General features: G+C 53.8%; 1 protein-coding gene across 3 annotated transcripts in view; it reads right to left on the bottom strand.

Annotated features, from left to right (window-relative positions):
- LOC105483994 (TBC1 domain family member 9B) overlaps nucleotides 1-17,366 on the bottom strand; it is a 43,465-nt gene extending 26,099 nt beyond the window's left edge. For 2 of the 3 annotated variants that reach the window (XM_011745104.3, XM_011745106.3), the window contains exons 1-7: nucleotides 17,172-17,366; nucleotides 14,315-14,425; nucleotides 12,086-12,204; nucleotides 9,188-9,416; nucleotides 8,029-8,287; nucleotides 6,224-6,431; nucleotides 2,876-3,088 (exon numbers count right to left, since the gene is read on the bottom strand). In XM_011745104.3, the coding sequence (XP_011743406.1) occupies nucleotides 2,876-3,088; nucleotides 6,224-6,431; nucleotides 8,029-8,287; nucleotides 9,188-9,416; nucleotides 12,086-12,204; nucleotides 14,315-14,425; nucleotides 17,172-17,289 (1,257 nt within the window). In that variant the 5' untranslated portion in view covers nucleotides 17,290-17,366. Of the gene's footprint in view, nucleotides 1-2,875; nucleotides 3,089-6,223; nucleotides 6,432-8,028; nucleotides 8,288-9,187; nucleotides 9,417-12,085; nucleotides 12,205-14,314; nucleotides 14,426-14,862; nucleotides 14,981-17,171 lie in introns of those variants that run through there. The other variant, XM_011745107.3, reaches the window with a different exon arrangement.

Below are 17,366 nucleotides of genomic sequence, written 5' to 3'. Positions count from 1 at the left end.
GTCCTAAAATAAATCGAGATTAATTTTAACAATATATTTGACTTAATCTAATACATCCAAAATATTTGCATTTCAACAGGAATCAATTAAAAAATGATGGAGTGGCCAGGCGTGGTGGTTCACTCCTGTAATCCCAGCACTTCGGGAGGCTGAGGCAGGTGGATCATCAGAGGTCAGGAGTTCGAGACCTATCTGGCCAACATGGCGAAAACCCATCTCTACTAAAAATACAAAATTAGTTGGGCATGGTGGTGGATGCCTGTAATCCCAGCTACTCGGGAGGCTGAGGCAGGAGAATCACTTGAACTTGGGAGGCAAAGGTTGCAGTGAGCCAAAAGTGCCCCACTGCACTCCAGCCAGCCTGGGTGACAGAGCAAAACTCTGTCTCTCAAAAAAAAAAAAAAGGGAGATATTTTATGTTTTTCTTTTCATACTAAGTCTCTAAAACCCACGTATAGTGAACACTTACCATACATTTCCGCTGGGACCTGCTAGGTTTCCAGTGCTCCATGGCCACACGTGGCTGCTGTACTACATGGGGCACCTCTAATCCACTGTCAACATGGGCGGCCTCAGTAACCCCATTAACAGGTAAACAGGTCCTGCCCTCCTCTGGTCATGACTCTTCACTGGTTTCTCATCTCACCTAGGGTCAAAGCTGCAGCACTCACAGGGTCTACGGGCTTTCGGTGACTTGGCCTTCTGCCACCTCTCTGGTCTCACTGCCTACACCTGGTCAGTCTCCTAAGCCCTGGTCCCAGGAGCCCGTGCCATGCCCAATCCTGTCTCCCAGCTTGCTGTGCTCTCTGCCTCCAACACTCTGCCCCAGACGCACTATGGCTGGTTCCTCTGCTTCTTTCAAGTTTCTCCTTCAGTGCTGCCTGATCAGAGAGGTCACCCACGAGGAACAGAGAGAAAATGGAGCCCCCTTCTTTCCTCTGGCACTCCTCATCTCCTCATCCTGCTTTATTTCAACCCATAGCCCTTATCACTGCCTGACATATTGTATGTTTATTTGCTTACTGTCTCCCTCACTGGAATATTAGCTCTAAGTGAACATGCACCCTGTCCGATGTGTTCACTGTTCTACTCCTGGGGCCTAGAATAGCAGCTGGCACCTAATAGGAATGCAATAAAATGTGTTTGCATACATGAAGCCGAGTGCCTGGGAGGGGCCATGAGTGGTGCTTACTCAGCTTTCAGGAAGTGTGGGGCCTCATGGAGGCAGAGGAGGCTTGACCACCCTGTTCACTGCCCCGCCACTCAATCCAACTTCACTCTTTCTTGAAATCCCAGATGAAGCCCAACCTCCTCCACACCTTTCTTAGTATCTCCAATCCACACTGATTCCGCCCACCCCTTCCCACCCACTCATCTATGTAGTAATTTATTTAGCATCTATTATTGGGGCGGACAATGTAAAGGCCTGCCTGGGCCAGACCACACACGGTTCTAAAGCACTGAGGACATGTGCACCCACAGCTCCCATGCCTGCTGCCCAATGAGATGGGGCCTGCAGGGCTGGGCACTGATTTTTCCAGAGAAACTGGATCTGTGAATTTATATATGGACTCTTCTAATGGCCAAATGTTTTTGCAAATTCAGACTCAACGACGGCAGCAGCACATCCATCTTGTCACACCAGAAAGCAAGGAATCAAAGACGACCAGTGTTGTGCCCAGGGACTCTCAGGGCCAGCCCAGATGAGCCCCTCTGGCCACATAGAGAATAAGCATAGTGATTCCAGTGGAAAGACACACATCAAGTTGCTTAAATCCATATGTTCATAATTACAATAAAAAGTAAGCCAAAAAACTCACTGGTCACACATGGAAGACACTAGAAAACCAACTCATCATTATTTTGACAACTGGAGAGTAAGAAGGAAGAGTAAAAGATGTATTCTGCCTTTCCTCTATGAACCGTGCCTGGGGTCGGCTTCCCTCTTTGGGAGAATTTCAGCTCCCAGATGAAAGGAGGAATGGAATGAGCGTGCCGCTGGCCGCTGGATCCAAGCATATTCTCAATGACAGACAGTAGCACGGAGATGGAGAGGTGGCCGGTCACCCGACATCTCTTGTTGGAAGTAAACAGCACCTTGAGCCTGCCCACAGGCAAACTTGCCAGAACCAAAATCAGCTGAGCCTGAATGTGATCATGGCTCTCGGTCTCACTGCTCAACCAACTTAAAGGAAACAGGGGACACAGGAGCTTGCTAAACGCCTGCAGTGGATGCAATCAACAAAATCAGACAATGAGAGACTATACAAGTCGCCGATTCCTTCAACAAAATACTGTGGAAGAATAAACAAGAACTAGGTGGAACAGAAGCCCATAGATTAAAGGGATTTAAGAGACCTATCAATCAACAGTGACATGTGTGACTTTTGTGTGTCTCAGTTCAAATAATCAAACCGTGAAAAGTACACGGGGAAGTGTGAATACAGTATTTGATGATATTAAGGAATTACTGTTAAGTTGGCTGGTACGATCATGATACTGCAGTTCTACCGGCAAGAACTTCAGACTGAAAGCCTGGCAGGGAAGGCCGTGAGCACAAAGCCGAAGTATACAGGCCTCCACAGTGTGGCTTTGCTCTCAGCGCAGCAGCAATGCAGAAAGGACGGCCAGAGAGGGTTCCTCATGGGCACTGGGCCCAGCAGGAGTGAGGAGTATCAGGGTGTGTGGCTAGGGGAGCAGAGAGGCTGTGATGTTGCTGGGCAGTGTGGGTCTGGGCTAGGGGTCTCCTGCCAGCTCCGACACATCAGCCCCTAGGCGGAGGCCCACAGCAGGCACCATGGGGTCAGGCTCCAGCAGGGAGGCTGATGCATGCCCTGGCTCTTCCTGACCCTGTTGCTCCCAAGGGGCTTCTCACCTCTGTGTTAGTGTCCACAACGCTGGCTTTCCTGCTCCCAACGATACTGCCTGGCTGCTTGGATGGCGTTTTCTGGAGGAAGTCAGAGATCCTCTGAACCAAGAAATCACGGTCTTTCAGGTTGGCAAACAAGAATGTCATTTTGCTTTTGGTGCTGATGGACAGGGGGCTGGGCAGCACGCTGGAGCTGTCGGCTTTTTCGACAATGGTCACCTGAGAAGGTGGAAGAACTCTTTTTGGTGTCTGCATCTCAGGTCCTGCCACTGGGCATGCTTTGTGAATGACAGACTGTCATGCAGCTGTCCCCTCCTGGGCACAATGCAGTGAGTGGCCCGACTGCCCTCATATTCTGACTCTGCCACCCGCTGCACATAACCCCGACCAAGCTGCCTGTGCCTGTAAGGTCCTGTTTTTCCTGTCGATGGGGGTGAGCACATTGGCCGAGCAGGGCGGTTCTGAGGATGATGACGTAAAGCGTTCAGCCCAGCTGCTGGCCTTCACCGGCTCTCAGAAGGCTGTCCTAAAGCAGGGCAAGCGGTCCCTTGCTTGCAGGACTGTCCCCTGCACTTGTTCCCAGGGAACACTTTTTGATAGCAGGGGTCCTGGAGCTTGGCTCTGAACCCTTCTGAGGTGTGGAGGGCACAGGACAGACTTTCAGCAGGCACCTCTGCAGAGCCCAAGGCCTGGCAGGGAGACGGACAAGGGATGCACCAGCTGAGCACAGTCAGCAGGGGTAAGTGCTGGGAAGGGGGAAGGCTGGGTGGCCCCAGGGGAGGCGGCCACTGAGCTAAGACCTGGTCCAGCCAGGTGAGTGCTGGGGAAGAGATGGGCAGGGGCACAGCAGTCACCCTGCAGAGCGGGGTGGGACTGCCTGAGGGAGGAAGAGAAGGCCAGAGAAGCCAGGACAGCATGACTGGGGACACAGTGGGGAGTGTGTGTGCACTTTTTATGTCTGTGTGTGAGCATATACATGGGGTGTGCCGGGGCAGAGGCACACAGAAGGCCTCACAGGTCACAGGAGGCAGGTGGGAGAAGACACTAGAGGACTCTAAGCAGGTTGCCAGCGTGCTCTGACTGACATTTCAAATTTTGCTGGTTGCTGTGGGAGGATGTGTTGTAAAGGGGCTAAGTGTGTTGGGCCAGGTGTGGTAGCTCTTGCCTGTAATTCCAACACTTTGGAAGGCTGAGGAGGAAGGATTACTTGAATCCAAAAGTTTGAGACCAGCCTGGGCAACAAGACGAACCCCTGTCTCTGTTAAAAAAAAAAAAAAAAAAAAAAAAGCTAGGTGTGGTGGCACACATCTGTTGTCCCAGCTACTTGGGAGGTTGAGGTGGGAGAATCACTTAAGCCCAGGAGATCGAGGCTGCAGTGAGCCATGATCACACCACTGTATTCCTGCCTAGGCAAGAGTGAGACCCTGTCTCCAAAAAAAACAAAAACAAAAAAACAAAGCAGAGGTGGGGGTTAAGTGTGGTTAGGGAGTGGCTAGAGCAGATGACAGTGTCTTAGGTGGCAGCCATGGAGAGAAAGGGCTGAGCTCTGAGGGGTGAGCTGGCAAGACATGCTGTAGGTAGGACAGAGGGAGAAGGGAGAGGTTGGAATCTAGGCTGATACGTGGTTTCTACCTGGACAAAGGGTGGAAGAGGGGTCACTTCCCAAGGGAAGTACGGAAGGGCGTGGTTGGGAGTGAAATTCAAGAGCCCACTACACCCACAGCAGAGTGTGCTGCATGTGCAGGAGCCTGCAGGTGGGAACGTGGAGGAGCGGGTGTGTTGAGGGGTCGGCATTGGCCGCCTCCACCCTGACCAGCTGCAGGGTTCATCACCAGAGCAAACTCAGCCCTCCAGTGTGGGCCAGTCCTGCTCCCCGAGCCCTCCGGTATGGGCCGGTCCTGCTCCCCGAGCCCTCCAGTGTGGGCCGGTCCTGCTCCCCGAGCCCTCCAGTGTGGGCCGGTCCTGCTCCCCGAGCCCTCCAGTGTGGGCCGGTCCTGCTCCCCGAGCCCTCCAGTGTGGGCCGGTCCTGTTCCCCGAGCTCCACCAGGGTTCTACCATCTGAGATGTCAAGGGCCCGGCAAGAGAAATTCAAATGGAGCTTCAGGTGTCAGGAAGACCCCTAGGCCCAGGGGCCAGGTCAGTACAGTGCCCGGGACAGATCCACAGGGCCCTAGTGCTAATAGAATGTGGGGTCTGGGTAACACCTGAGCCTCTCAACCTGGAGCTTTTGGAGCTGTGGCTCTTCTGAGTTCCTTCCCTCTGACTTCTCTTGGGGAAACTGAGGCAACAACTCTCCCACACCTATTCTCAGCTACAGCTACACCTTGAGGGATTTGTGCAAATGGCAGGAAAGTCTTTAAGAATCTCAGCTGGGCGCGGTGGCTCATGTCTGTAATCCCAGCACTTTGGGAGGCCGAGGTGGGCGGATCACAAGGTCAGGAGATCAAGACCATCCTGGCTAACACAGTGAAACCCCGTCTCTACTAAAAATCCAAAAAATTAGCCGGGCGTGGTGGCAGATGCCTGTAGTCCCAGCTACTCGGGAGGCTGAGGTAGGAGAATGGCATGAACAGTGAGCAGAGATCACACCACTGCACTCCAGCCTGGGCAACAGAGCGAGACTCCATCTCAAAAATAAATAAATACATAAATAAAAATAAAAGAATCTCACTTGCTTCTTCTTATAATTCAACAGTCAGTGCCCTGCTTGGCCACAAGGAAAAGGAGTCCTTGGGACCTGTCCTGACTCAGTCTCATGTCTTCTATTTGGGCAAGGTGCCCTATCCTTGCTCCACACCCTTCACTGTAGTGCAGGACAGATGGCCTTATTCCCACCAGGGTCACTGTGGAGGCCCAAGAAACCCAAGAAGGAGCAAGTGAGAGCCAATGCCGCCCCACAGGGGAGAGCCGACCTCTGATGGCCTGCTGGAGCCTGAGCCACAGCCAAGGTGGTGTGTCCAGAGAGGACTGGTGAGGTGGCCTCTGAGAATGACATGTGGGACCGGTGCAGGAACAGGGTCCTTTAAGCCCAGCCACAGAGCAGTGCTTTGCCAAAATTCAACTGCAGGGCCCAGAAGGCAAGCCTGACGGAAACTCATGCAAGTACCCGAGAGGGCAAGCAGTGTGCCCCCACCATGTCACCTGCCTCCCCCACAGGGCAGGTGCTTGTGGAGGGGCTCACTCGGCCTACATCCTCCACCTGTCCCATCACTGAGTGACATGTGGCTGTCTGGGCTAGGGCCTCCTCCCAGATGCCCCCCAGTAAGCCAGGGCAGAGCAGGACAGGCTGGTCCCTGAGCTGACTGACCCCTCAGGGATAGAAAGGCCCTGGCCTCTCAATTAGGGGATGCTGACCTCCCTCAGGGGTATGATGAGGTGGCACGCGTCCTCCTCCTTGCTGGCGAAGCAGATGTAGTTGTTGGAGATGAACATCTGGCCAGGGATGTGCAGCTTGTTGAAAGGTGTCCACAGGGTGCAGCTCGTGTGGCCGTCCAGCCGCTCATCCCTGGGTAGCCGGAACGTGGCTCGGTAGCACTCATTCTTGGCTCGGGCGTCCAGGTCTCTGGGGAAACAAGGTGGGAGGACAGGAGGAAAGGGGACAAAGTCAGGACCAGCACACTCTCAAGGAAGCCTGGGGCCTCCCCAGGCCTGTTTCCACATCAGATTCAGGATCCCTGGGGCTCTCCCTGGAGGAAGTCCCGCTCAGGGACCTGAGAGTTCAATAGAAGATGCACGCTGAGTCACCAGGCAGAAGGTGGGACAGTCACACAACCAGCGGAGAAGTGGCCAGCAAGCAATGTATCCTGAGACTGCTTTGAAAAGGACACCTAGACGCTGGCCTGGGCAATGTGCAACCCATCCCTCGGTACTGAAGGGCAGGCAGAGCCCAGAGCGTCTGCACTGGTCCCACTTGGACGGACGGCTCCGGGCAGCTCTTCCACCCTGGGCAGGCCTAACCCCAGGTTTCACCTTGAAGCCTAGGTGAGGAGTTCCCCACAGGGAAGTGTGGAGCTAAAACTAAAGCATGCGGCTGCTAACAGACGCGCACACCTGTGTATCTCATGGCTGTGACAGTGGCCTGGCCCAGGGCCCCACCCCTTCGGTGGCTCTGTTCACATAAACCCTCCCAGCCCCAAAGGGAGCCTCCTGCCTGGCCTGGGCTGCCGTGGCCTAAGCAGGGCCTGGCTGCACCCTCGCCGGCAGTGCCAGCATGGCCATGCTCCACCTCTACTGTTCTTTCCAAAAGGTCCCACGGCCAACCAGCACCCACACCCTAAGGGCAACATGCTGGCACAATCTTCTGCTTCTGGGGGTGGACCACAGAGTTTGGGCCTAGACCATAGTCTGTGGGTGCAATGCAGGAAATGGCCTGGTTGGAATGAGGTTGCTGAACACATGGGTGTGAATCTGGCTGTGCTCAGGTTGGCTGTGGGACCCAGGGAACCTCAGAGATCTTGGCCAGCCTCTTGAGTTTCCCATAAGCTACAACCTAGAAGCTCAAACGTAAGCAGCCCGGGAGGGCCGGCTGCTATGATGCGTTCCTATCCATCAGTCCTCTGGACAGGGCAGCAGGGACTCAGACCCACACATGGCCCAGCTCCTTGGCTGGCTTCAGACCCAGAGGTCTGCTTCCACATCAAACTCAGGACCCCTGGGGTCCCATGGCTGGGAGGGTCCTCTGGCCAGAGTCTCAGGATATACAGGAGAGCTATTAATCACGGTGGGACGGAGGCCGTGCACTTGAGCCCAGATTCACCAAAGCCTTTCTGGGGGCGTCAGAGCACCCCGGCTGAGGTGGCTAGATCCTGGCTCCACTGCTCACTGAGGACTTCAGGCAACTTACTTGACCTCTCCGTGCCTCAGCTTCCTTGTCTGATACCTAGGGATGGTAAGAGACCCTTCCCATCGTAGGGCCAAGAGGAGTAAAGTGTGAAAAGCCTCCTCCCCGTTAGTGGTCAGGACATCACTGCTATCTCCTGCTGCCTCTCCACACAGTACTGCAATGATCTGTTTACCTGGCTTCCCTCCCAAGTGGGGAGCCCATGAGGGGTAAATGTGGACACCCTCTCCAGGTCTACACACTTGGACCAGGCAGGTCCCAGCCAAGGTCAGTAAACCTGGCTCACATGAGCCCACCCCAGCCCTGGAGGGTAACGCACCGCTTCAGGGCTGAGATGTTCCTGTGTGGCCGGACAGGCCTGGGCAGGACCTTGTCCTCCAGGAAGCCCTCACTGTCCAGCAGCTGCCGCATGGCCAGGTTGGCCAACTGCTCCATCAGCTTGAAGGTCTCGCCGATGTTGAGGAACATGGAGAAGAAGAGCTCCTGGTCGCGAGTGTCCACACGGATGCTCTCGGGGAAGAGCAGGGTGGCGTTCTTCTCCAGACGCGTTATGTCCACCCACTGCACCACGAGGCTCACTGTGCCCACAGGGACAGACACACCGCGGGTCAGGGCCTGGCAGGGTGAGGCTCCTGATGCCCATCTGTACCCCAGACCCACCCTAGGGAACTGCTCTCTGGGGGCAGCACTTCCTGCATGCCCAGGCCTGGAAGGTCCCTGTGGAGGGACCAGGCCACTGAGGTGTCCACTGCCTTTCAGACCAACCACACACGGTGTCTGCCCCACCAGTGGCTGAAGGGGAAAGGAACGAATGTGCGGAGGTGAACCACCAAGACCCACCCCGCAGCTCCCCTAAGTGGGAGCGCAGTGATGTGTGAACAGTCACAGCACAGCATGGCCAACACAGAGCAGGACCCAGCCCCTGCTGACGGGAGGTGACTGGCCACCTGGCTGTGACAGGTAAGTGGCAAGGGCAGGAGGGGACACAGGGAGGCTGTGGGCTGAGGGAGACGAGGAGGGAGGAGGGCGTGGTGGGCTTGGGGATGGCTAAGACCTTGGGGGCTCTTTCTGGAGCTGCTGGGGAACCAGGCTCGCATCCTGTGGCCGGGGTGTCTGCAGAGACGGACCTGCAGCAGATGAGGGCTGTGGCACACACCCAAGGCACTGCATGGCATGGAATCCCAGGAATTCGGGGCAGACGTGTGCCCGAATGCACCAGCTCAGCAGAAGAGGGCAGGGCAGGCATGTGGAGTCACCATGCGGAGAACCCTACTAGCGAGGGGTGGGCACGGTAAAAGCCGGCTGGGAGCAGGTGGACGCCTGGCCAAGGCTGGACAGTCCCACCCTGGGCTGCGAAGGTGGCATTTGGGCTTCAGGGAGATGCCTCTGGTGGCCATGTGGGGATGGAGAATCTGGAGGCTGAGGGCAGGGAGGGGCTGAGGGTGTGGGGGCTGGGGCACACTGAGGGGCTGGCTCACCTTCCTTCCCCAGCAGGAAGGAGTAGAAGCACAGGTGGTTGACGGTCAGGTAGAGCCAGCCCTGCCGGGGCACGCGGCCCTTCCAGTAGCTGCAGGAGTAGTAATTCACCAGCTTCTCGCCCTCAGGCATCCCAAACTGCTTCCGCATCTTCAGCTCGGCCTCCTTGAACTTCCCGGGGTCCTCGTCTCCCTGGGGCTGCAAGTTCTTGTTCTCCTCTGCGATGATGCCCTGGAGGAAGACAAGAGGACTAGGGCTTGCCCTGCACAGTCCTGGACAGGTCACAGCGTGGAGCAGAGAGGCCCAGGGAACCCAGGACTCATGGACCTTGGTCTAAGGGCTACAGGCACAGGTGGGAGCAGTCAGCGGCTCTTGCTGGGTTGCAGTCAAGGCACATGGATGACAGATGCTGCCTGTGTGACTCTCCAGATAAAGCTCCTGCAACTCCCTGAACTACTGTCATCACCAGCTGTGAGCAGAGACTTAAAAAAAAAATTAAGACAGGGTCTCACTGTCACCCAAGCTGGAGTGCAGCCTCAACCCAACAGCTGAAGCCGTCCTCCTGCCTCAATTCTAAATAGTTTCTAATTTCCATTTCTTCCTTGGCCTATGAGTCACTTAGAGTTTTTTCTGCTGATGTGTTTTTTGGGCCTGGCATATAGGAGGCAGTGAATAATGCCACAACTACTATTATTATCACCGCCCAATTGCTCACCAGAGAGTAAAGGTTTGCTTCTACTCTCTCCACCTGTTTTCCTGGAGACAGAGGCAACGAGGTCTCAACTTGAACCCCTAAGTGCACCGAAAAGAGCTGAGAAACTTGGTAATGTCTGTCCAGGCATGGGAAGTTCTGGTATCAGGAATTCACAAGGGCCTGCCCAAAGCAACTTTGTACCACACGACTTTGACCTAGTAAGAGCCTTCCCATGACTCTAACTTAAGGAAATAACCTAACAGAAAGAACAAGACATATACATTCAGGCCAGGTGCGGTGACTGACACCTGTAACCCCAGAACTTTGGCAGGCCAAGGTGGGTGGATCACTTGAGGTCAGGAGTTTGAGACCAGCCTGGCCAACATGGCAAAATCCCATCTCTACTCCTTTTTTTCTTTTGAGACGGAGTCTCACTCTGTCGCCCAGGCTGGAGGGCAATGGCACGATCTTGGCTCACTGCAAGCTCTGCCTCCCGGGTTCACACCATTCTCCTGCCTCAGCCTCCTGAGTAGCTGGAACTACAGGCACCCGCCACCACGCCTGGCTAGTTTTTTTGGTATTTTTAGTAGAGACAGGGTTTCACTGTGTTAGCCAGGATGGTCTCGATCTCCTGACCTCGTGATCCACCCGCCTCAGCCTCCCAAAGTGCTGGGATTACAGGCATGAGCCACCGCGCCCGGCCTTTTTTTTTTTTCTTTCTGACAAGGAGTCTCGCTCTGTCGCCCAGGCTGGAGTGTAGTGGTGCGATCTCAGCTCACTGAAACCTGTATCTCCTGGGTTCAAGCAATTCTCCTGTCTCAGCCTCTTGAGTAGCTGGGATTACAGGCGCACGCCACCATGCCTGGCTAATTTTTGTATTTTTAGTAGAGATGGGGTTTTGCCACGTTGGCCAGGTTGCTCTCGAACTCCTGACCTCAGCTGATCTGCCTGCCTTGGCATCCCAAAGCGCTAGGATTACACGTGTGAGCCACTGTACCCGACCACCCGCCCCGTCTCTACTAAAAATACATAAATTAGCTGAGCATAGTGGTGCGTGCCTGTAATCCCAGCTACTTGGGAGGCTGAGGCAGGAGATTCGTTTGAACCTAGGGGGTAGAGGTTGCAGTGCGCTGAGATTGTGCCACTGTACTCCTTCCTAGGTAACAGAGTGAGACTCTGGCTCAAAAAAAAAAAAAAAAAAAAAAGACACATACATTCAGATAAATGCTCATTATCCTGTTAATTATCCCCAAAGAGGAAACAACCTGGAGATCACCATGAGTTTTTACACACTGCTACAATTTTCATAACCATTGTTTTGATGGCAGCAAAATATTGCACTAAGTATAGCATACATGACTTAACAAGTCCCCTGAACATGCAGCACTTAGCACAGCGTATGTACACACTTTGTGTATGCTCAGTCAATGCCACAGCACCTATTATTATTCTCATGTTGCAGAAGAGAGAACAGCTGCTTTCCTCCCTTATCATGGGACCGGGAGGCACTGTTTCCAGTTTTTCTGCTAATACACACAGTCTGGTGGGAGACATATTAAACTGTGTGTTTATATATATAACATATATATGTGTATACATGTATTATTTATACATACATGCATATGCAAATATATACATATATATTTTTTAAAGACAAGGTCTCGCTATGTTGGCCAGGCTGGTCTCAAACTCCTGGGCTCAAAGGATCCTCCTGCCTTGCCTCCCAAAGTGCTGGGATTACAGGTGTGAGCCACTGCACCTGGCCCTTGAAACTGTATATTCTGCATATATGAATATACTGTAGGGGAAACTCCAAGGATTGGAATTTTGGGGTAAAGGGCATGTGCCTTTTAAAATAACGTTAGTTTTATAATAAAAAATAACTCAAAATATCCTATTGTTTCCTGCATCTCCTCTGGCAAACAGAACTGTCTATCTGCACACGCTTTGCAAGGCACCCGGGTAGGAATGGAAACCCCGCACTAGGCTTCAGCAGCCTCCAGTGCCCAGCCAGGGTAAGAAGGGGTTTTCCTGGGTCATGAGTTCCTCTGCCCCTCTCAACTCCAAGAGAAAGAGCACTGACACTTCAGTCTCCACCTTTGTAAAATGAGGACGCACCCTACATCGTGAAGATTAAATAGGATAATACACGAGAACACTGCCAGCCAGGGAAGGGTGAGAACAGGGAGTGGCGAGTAAACCTTACGTGTATCTTGCCCTTGACGAAGGTGGTGATATCTTCCTCACTGTCGAAGATGGACAGTGTCTGGAGCAAGTTATTTTCCAGCCATTCCCAGTGTTTTGTGATCTCTTTGCGGGAAGAACCTAGAAGAGGTTGGTGAAGTAAAAGAAAAATCATAAATTCACCGGGTCCTAAACACACATTCAAAGAAGCGAGATGAAAGTGGGCAACCTAATTAGCTAAATCCAAGTGACGAGAATCTTCAAGCTGCTTCCTCTTTTCCCTCTTAAACTGATGAATATGTGCATGAAGAAAGTAATAAATGGTCCTGGTAAAAAACAAAAAATTAAACGTCCAGGCTGAATCACAGTTGTGTCAGTGAACATTTCCACCTGTCCCTGAAGCCAACAGGGAGAGTCACTAAGTCTCCTATGTGTCCTAGAAACAGTCTATGTGCCTGCAAGCTTGCTAACTTATACTTTCCTCAAGTTGAAAGAACTTAATGTGGCCTCTGCTATGTATGTGACTAATCAGACACAGCCATACTTTGTATAAATGAGTCCAGCTCTTTCCTGAGAATCTAGGTATCCACAGACAGCAGCTGGAGCTTCCTACAAGACTCCAGGTCCCTGGCTAGCTAGGCTCCTGCTGGGCAGACAAGTAGCTACTGTCCCTCTCTTCAGTTTCTCCTGGCCACCTTCTTACCTAGTGTCTGCCCCACCTAGGAGGGAGGGGGGTATCTGTCCTCCATAGGCCCAATGGAAATTTTTAAAAATGTAGAGAAAATCTGGGTGCTGTGGCTCATGCCTGTAATCCCAGCACTTTGGGAGGCTGAGGCAGGAGGATCATTTGAGCCCAGGAGTTCGAGACCAGCCTGGGCAGCATGGCGAAACCAAAAATACAAAAAAAAATTAGCTGGGCATAGTGGCACGTGTCTGTGGTCCCATCCACTCACGATGCTGAGGTGGGAGGATTGTTTGAGCCTGGGAGGCGGAGGCTGCAGACAAAGTGAGATCTCGTCTCAAAAAAAACAACACACAAAACAAAAATGTAGAGAAGGCAGCACGATGCCACTTTTAAAGGCCGGAAGAACTGTTTGCTCCCATCAAAGAATCGGGGAAGAAGCCCCAAGGGGAAGCGCAAAGAGATGAGGGGAGATCTCTGCCGAGCCTGGCTCCCCCATCCCCAGCACCCGTTTCTGGGGTTTTGCCTCTGCTGAACGAACACAAGGATGAGGAGTGAATGACACCCTGAATCGTTCTCAGCTGCCCGGAGGTGGGACAGGAGGCCCATCCACCAGGCACACAGAGAGCCTCAGCCAAGACACAGCGGATCCTCGTTTTTCGGGTGGTTAGATTCTGTAAGGTGGCCGCGATCAGTGAGTTAGCGAATCCTGAACCAGTACTCCGGGGGAATACAGGGTTCGGTTCCTCGAGCCTCTAATCACACTTTTCTCAACTGACCGATATGTAACTGTTTACACGTGTTTCTGTTTAAAGAGGCCTTATTAATACGTGCCCCTGACTGACTGGCATTGAGCTCATGGCCAGCAGCACTGTCACTCACGCCTGAACGAAGCTGCTGTAACGCACAAGGCACAACGCAGGCTTCTTGCTCTTACGGACAAGAGCGCCTCAGCGCTATGCTCAGGAGACATTTTAAACAGCCAAGTCAACAGCAATGAGCACAAACACGGGAAAACACGGCACTGCAGAGACCGTGAACAAGACACACGAGTGCGGTGTGACAGCTGAATCAAGAAGGCAGAGTGTCGCCCTGTTCTGCCTCCGCCGGGGACATGGGCATCAGGTGACTCAAATTTTTCACTGCTTTGAATGTACACATGTCCATGTCTCCAAATGACCACAAAATCACTGGAAGTATTGATGTGGGGATTGCAAATACATTTTATTGAGTAGGCCAATTTGCAAATATGGAGTCTTTGAATGAGGCCAGCTATATCTACCTTGAGAAAAGGTGGCATGAGAACGTGGACATTGGCTAGCCCCATGCTTGCACCCCCAGAGGTACGCGGGGCTCCATGGGGCTGTCCTCTCCCACTCTGTCCCCATGACCAGTGGAGCTGCCTTTCTAAGATGCAAGCGAAGCCGCCTCCACTTCCCTCTTGCAGCCTTGGACTGTCTGTCAGCAGGGAACACCGCCCAGGCATGTGGGCTACACACCCCTTCCTCCTGGCAACGGCTCTTCCAGGGCAGGCCCTGCCCAGCACCCCTCACCACTCAGGGCACCTACCACATGCCACTGTCCAGTAGACCTGGGAGTCCTGGGTCTGGTGCAGGATGCGGTAAGGGGCCACGCGGGCACTGGAGTCCAGCACCACGTCCAGGGTGCCCACGAGAAGACCTGGGAACAGGGCAGACAGACATGGTGGGTGAGGGGAGGGCCGGACTGAGGCCCCTGAAGGCTGAGTCTGGCCGGAGGCAGAAACGATGGTGGCGCTACCCAAAGGGTCCAGCCCAACGAGGGAAACGTCCTGAATTATCCCCGCGGTCAAAGGCCTTCAGCCAGCGTCTGATCCCAACCAAAAAAATCCCCTTCTGCTTCTTCCTGGAAGCATCTGCTGCTTCTCCTGACTCAGAAACGCTTGCAGGCGGAGGCAGAGGCAAGTTTCATGGGGTCAGAGCTTAAACAATTCTGGGAAGCCCTCTTTAAGTATACCAAATTAGACTACAAAACAAGTATTGCTTTAGACTGCGTTACACATTAAAGCCAAAAAAGAACAATATCACAAATATCACAAAATCCAGAAAACCAACACGATGGTTAACTGCCAGACACACCTCCAGAAATAAGACTTTCAGACGTGTTTGGTCGTGTACTCATCGCTTCTTCACAGGACAATGATTCTGCAACATCATTTTCTAATGTCTTCCCTTTGCCATGACTCACTGATTTTTATTACCGACCGTTTAAGGAAGTTTCTTTTAGCCTCAAAACTCATAACTGAAGATGTCAATTCTTAGAATTCTGAAATTTAGGAAAATACTGATAAAAGTGTTTTCATTTCTGAACTGAAACATTTTACGGCATTTCAAGCTTTTCTTCTCCTCACATACACCCATTTGATAGATGACACACATTAACCAGTTTGTGGCAATGCTATCTTTGTTTTTAGATTTTATTTTTTTGGTAATGCTATCTTTGTCAGTGCCACTATTTGCAGTGACAAATCAGCAGGAAATATAGTTTTTTACCGTCGTTTGATTCACTAATTGAATTATCAAGCAATCTAAAAACCTGTTCGTTGTTATTTGAAATTTTTTCTTCCTTTTAACTAAGTGCTGCTTTTGACATGATCTGAAAATATTTTGTTACCAGTTTTCCTGTTGATGTCAGAACCATTTTTATTGCTATTACTCAATTTTAACACTTTTGCTTCACAGTTCATTAATATTTTTTTGAGATAGAGTCTCGCTCTGTCGCCCAAGCTGGAATGCAATGGCGCCATCTCAGCTCACTGCAACCTCCACCTCCTGGGTTCAAGCGATTCTCCTGTCTTACCCTCCTGAGTAGCTGGGATTACAGGCGCATGCCACCATGCCCGGCTAAATTTTGTATTTTTAGTAGAGACGGGGTTTTGCTATGTTGGCCAAGCTAGCTATTCAGATTCTTTAATGAAAAGTCTAGGTTGGCATGTTTTTAATAGATGGCTTGAATAAAACCAAATCACCATCCCCTCCTCTTCAGGGAGGACAGTACTCGGAGGCCACAATGCCCATGATGGCACAAGGAAGGCCCTGTCAGAGGGCACAGCAGGACACACCAAACCCAGCAGTGGGGAGAGGGTTCAAAGAATGGTCCCAGGGGACACGGAGAGTGAGGTGGAAAGGAGAAGAGCCCGCAGGAAGGAGGTGTACCGAGGCCGGGCTGCACCTGCACCCGCCCGTCCAATGAGATGACCTGCGGAAGCCTGCCGAGCACAGCGCGAGTGCTCCCAGTACACCGGCGAGTATGACACACGGGCACGCTGGCGGAAGGAAAGGTGCCGGTCCCTTGCCTTCTTCAACGGGCTTGCAGTAGCTTTGAGGTTGGCCACAAGGGCTGCCAACTAACTCCCACTGAACAGCTGGATCTAGGAGGCGGGTCCAGCACAGGAGCCCGAGATCCTCGAGGCCCACTGGGAGGGAGCCTGAAGCTGAAGGGAACACTGAGTGTTCCTGGGAACAGAACAGTCTCTTCCATACGAAGAAGTGTGGCCCAGGAGAAGCCTCCGTCTGCATCTGGCTATTAGCTGCTAACACTGAAAATCAGGATGATTCGCAGAAAAAGGTCTTGATAAACTGGACGACCTGGCAACACTGGGACCGCATTCCTGCAGGGCAACGATCGGTGCCCCGAAGAGCAAAGGCACTGAGCCTGGGCCAGCCGGGCTCCTGGAGCACGAGGGGCCCGGGACAACCCCTGCGGAGGGAGGGGCCTGGAGGGGCCTGTGAGCCTCCCCCGGATCCCACAGGCCGCACGACTCCAAGGGCCTCAGCCTGCGTGGTGGTGGCGCCCGGGCCCACACAGGGCCACCTCGGCGAGCTGGCAGGAACACCCTGCGCTGCTACCCAAAGCCTCGGGTGGGCAGCGCTGAGAGCAGCCAGGAGCAGAAAGGCGGGGGAGGAGCTGGGGAACGGGGTGCGGCCGGCTCCGGGGACCTCCGATCTTGCTAAAAGGGCGATACTCTGGTGAGGTGGGAATGAAGAAGACGGCACAAGAAAACGTGCGCTGGCGTCACTTGGCCCCTTAGAGGCACCGGGGGAAACTGAGGTGGAGGATGAGGACAGGGCGGCCTCGCTAACTTTCGGCGGTGGAATCCCGGGAAGCGACACGGCTCCCGGGGCTCGCGGGCGCCGAAACCGGGCGGAGGCCGCCCCACGCCGACCTGAGGAGAGCCCGCCCAGGGCGCACTCGCCTCCCGCCAGCCCCTCGCTCCCCGCCCCGGCCCCTCCGCGCCCGGCTCCCGGGTCCCGGCCTCGAGCCCCCGCCCCGCCGCGCACTGGCGTGCGTGTCCGCCGCGACGCGCAGAGGCCGGGCCGGAACCGGACCCGCCCGCCGCCAGCCCCGCCGCGGCGTCCCTAGGCCTGGCCGCCCGCGCGCCTCTCACCCGTGAGGCCGCCGCCCTTGCCGTGGCCCCGGCGCCGCTGCAGCACGAAGAAGGGGTTGGCCCGCTCCGTCACCCACAGCGCATTGGCCACCAGCACCTCCTCCGGGCTCAGCCACATCGCGGTGCCGCTCGCGCCGGGCCGAGGCCCGCGAGGCGGAAGCGCCCGCCGCCGTCGGCGTCCCGGAGCGGAGCGTG

The sequence above is a fragment of the Macaca nemestrina genome, chromosome 6 (assembly GCF_043159975.1).
Source record: "Macaca nemestrina isolate mMacNem1 chromosome 6, mMacNem.hap1, whole genome shotgun sequence".
Lineage (NCBI taxonomy): Eukaryota > Metazoa > Chordata > Mammalia > Primates > Cercopithecidae > Macaca > Macaca nemestrina.
This window is presented reverse-complemented; position numbering and strand designations above follow the sequence as displayed.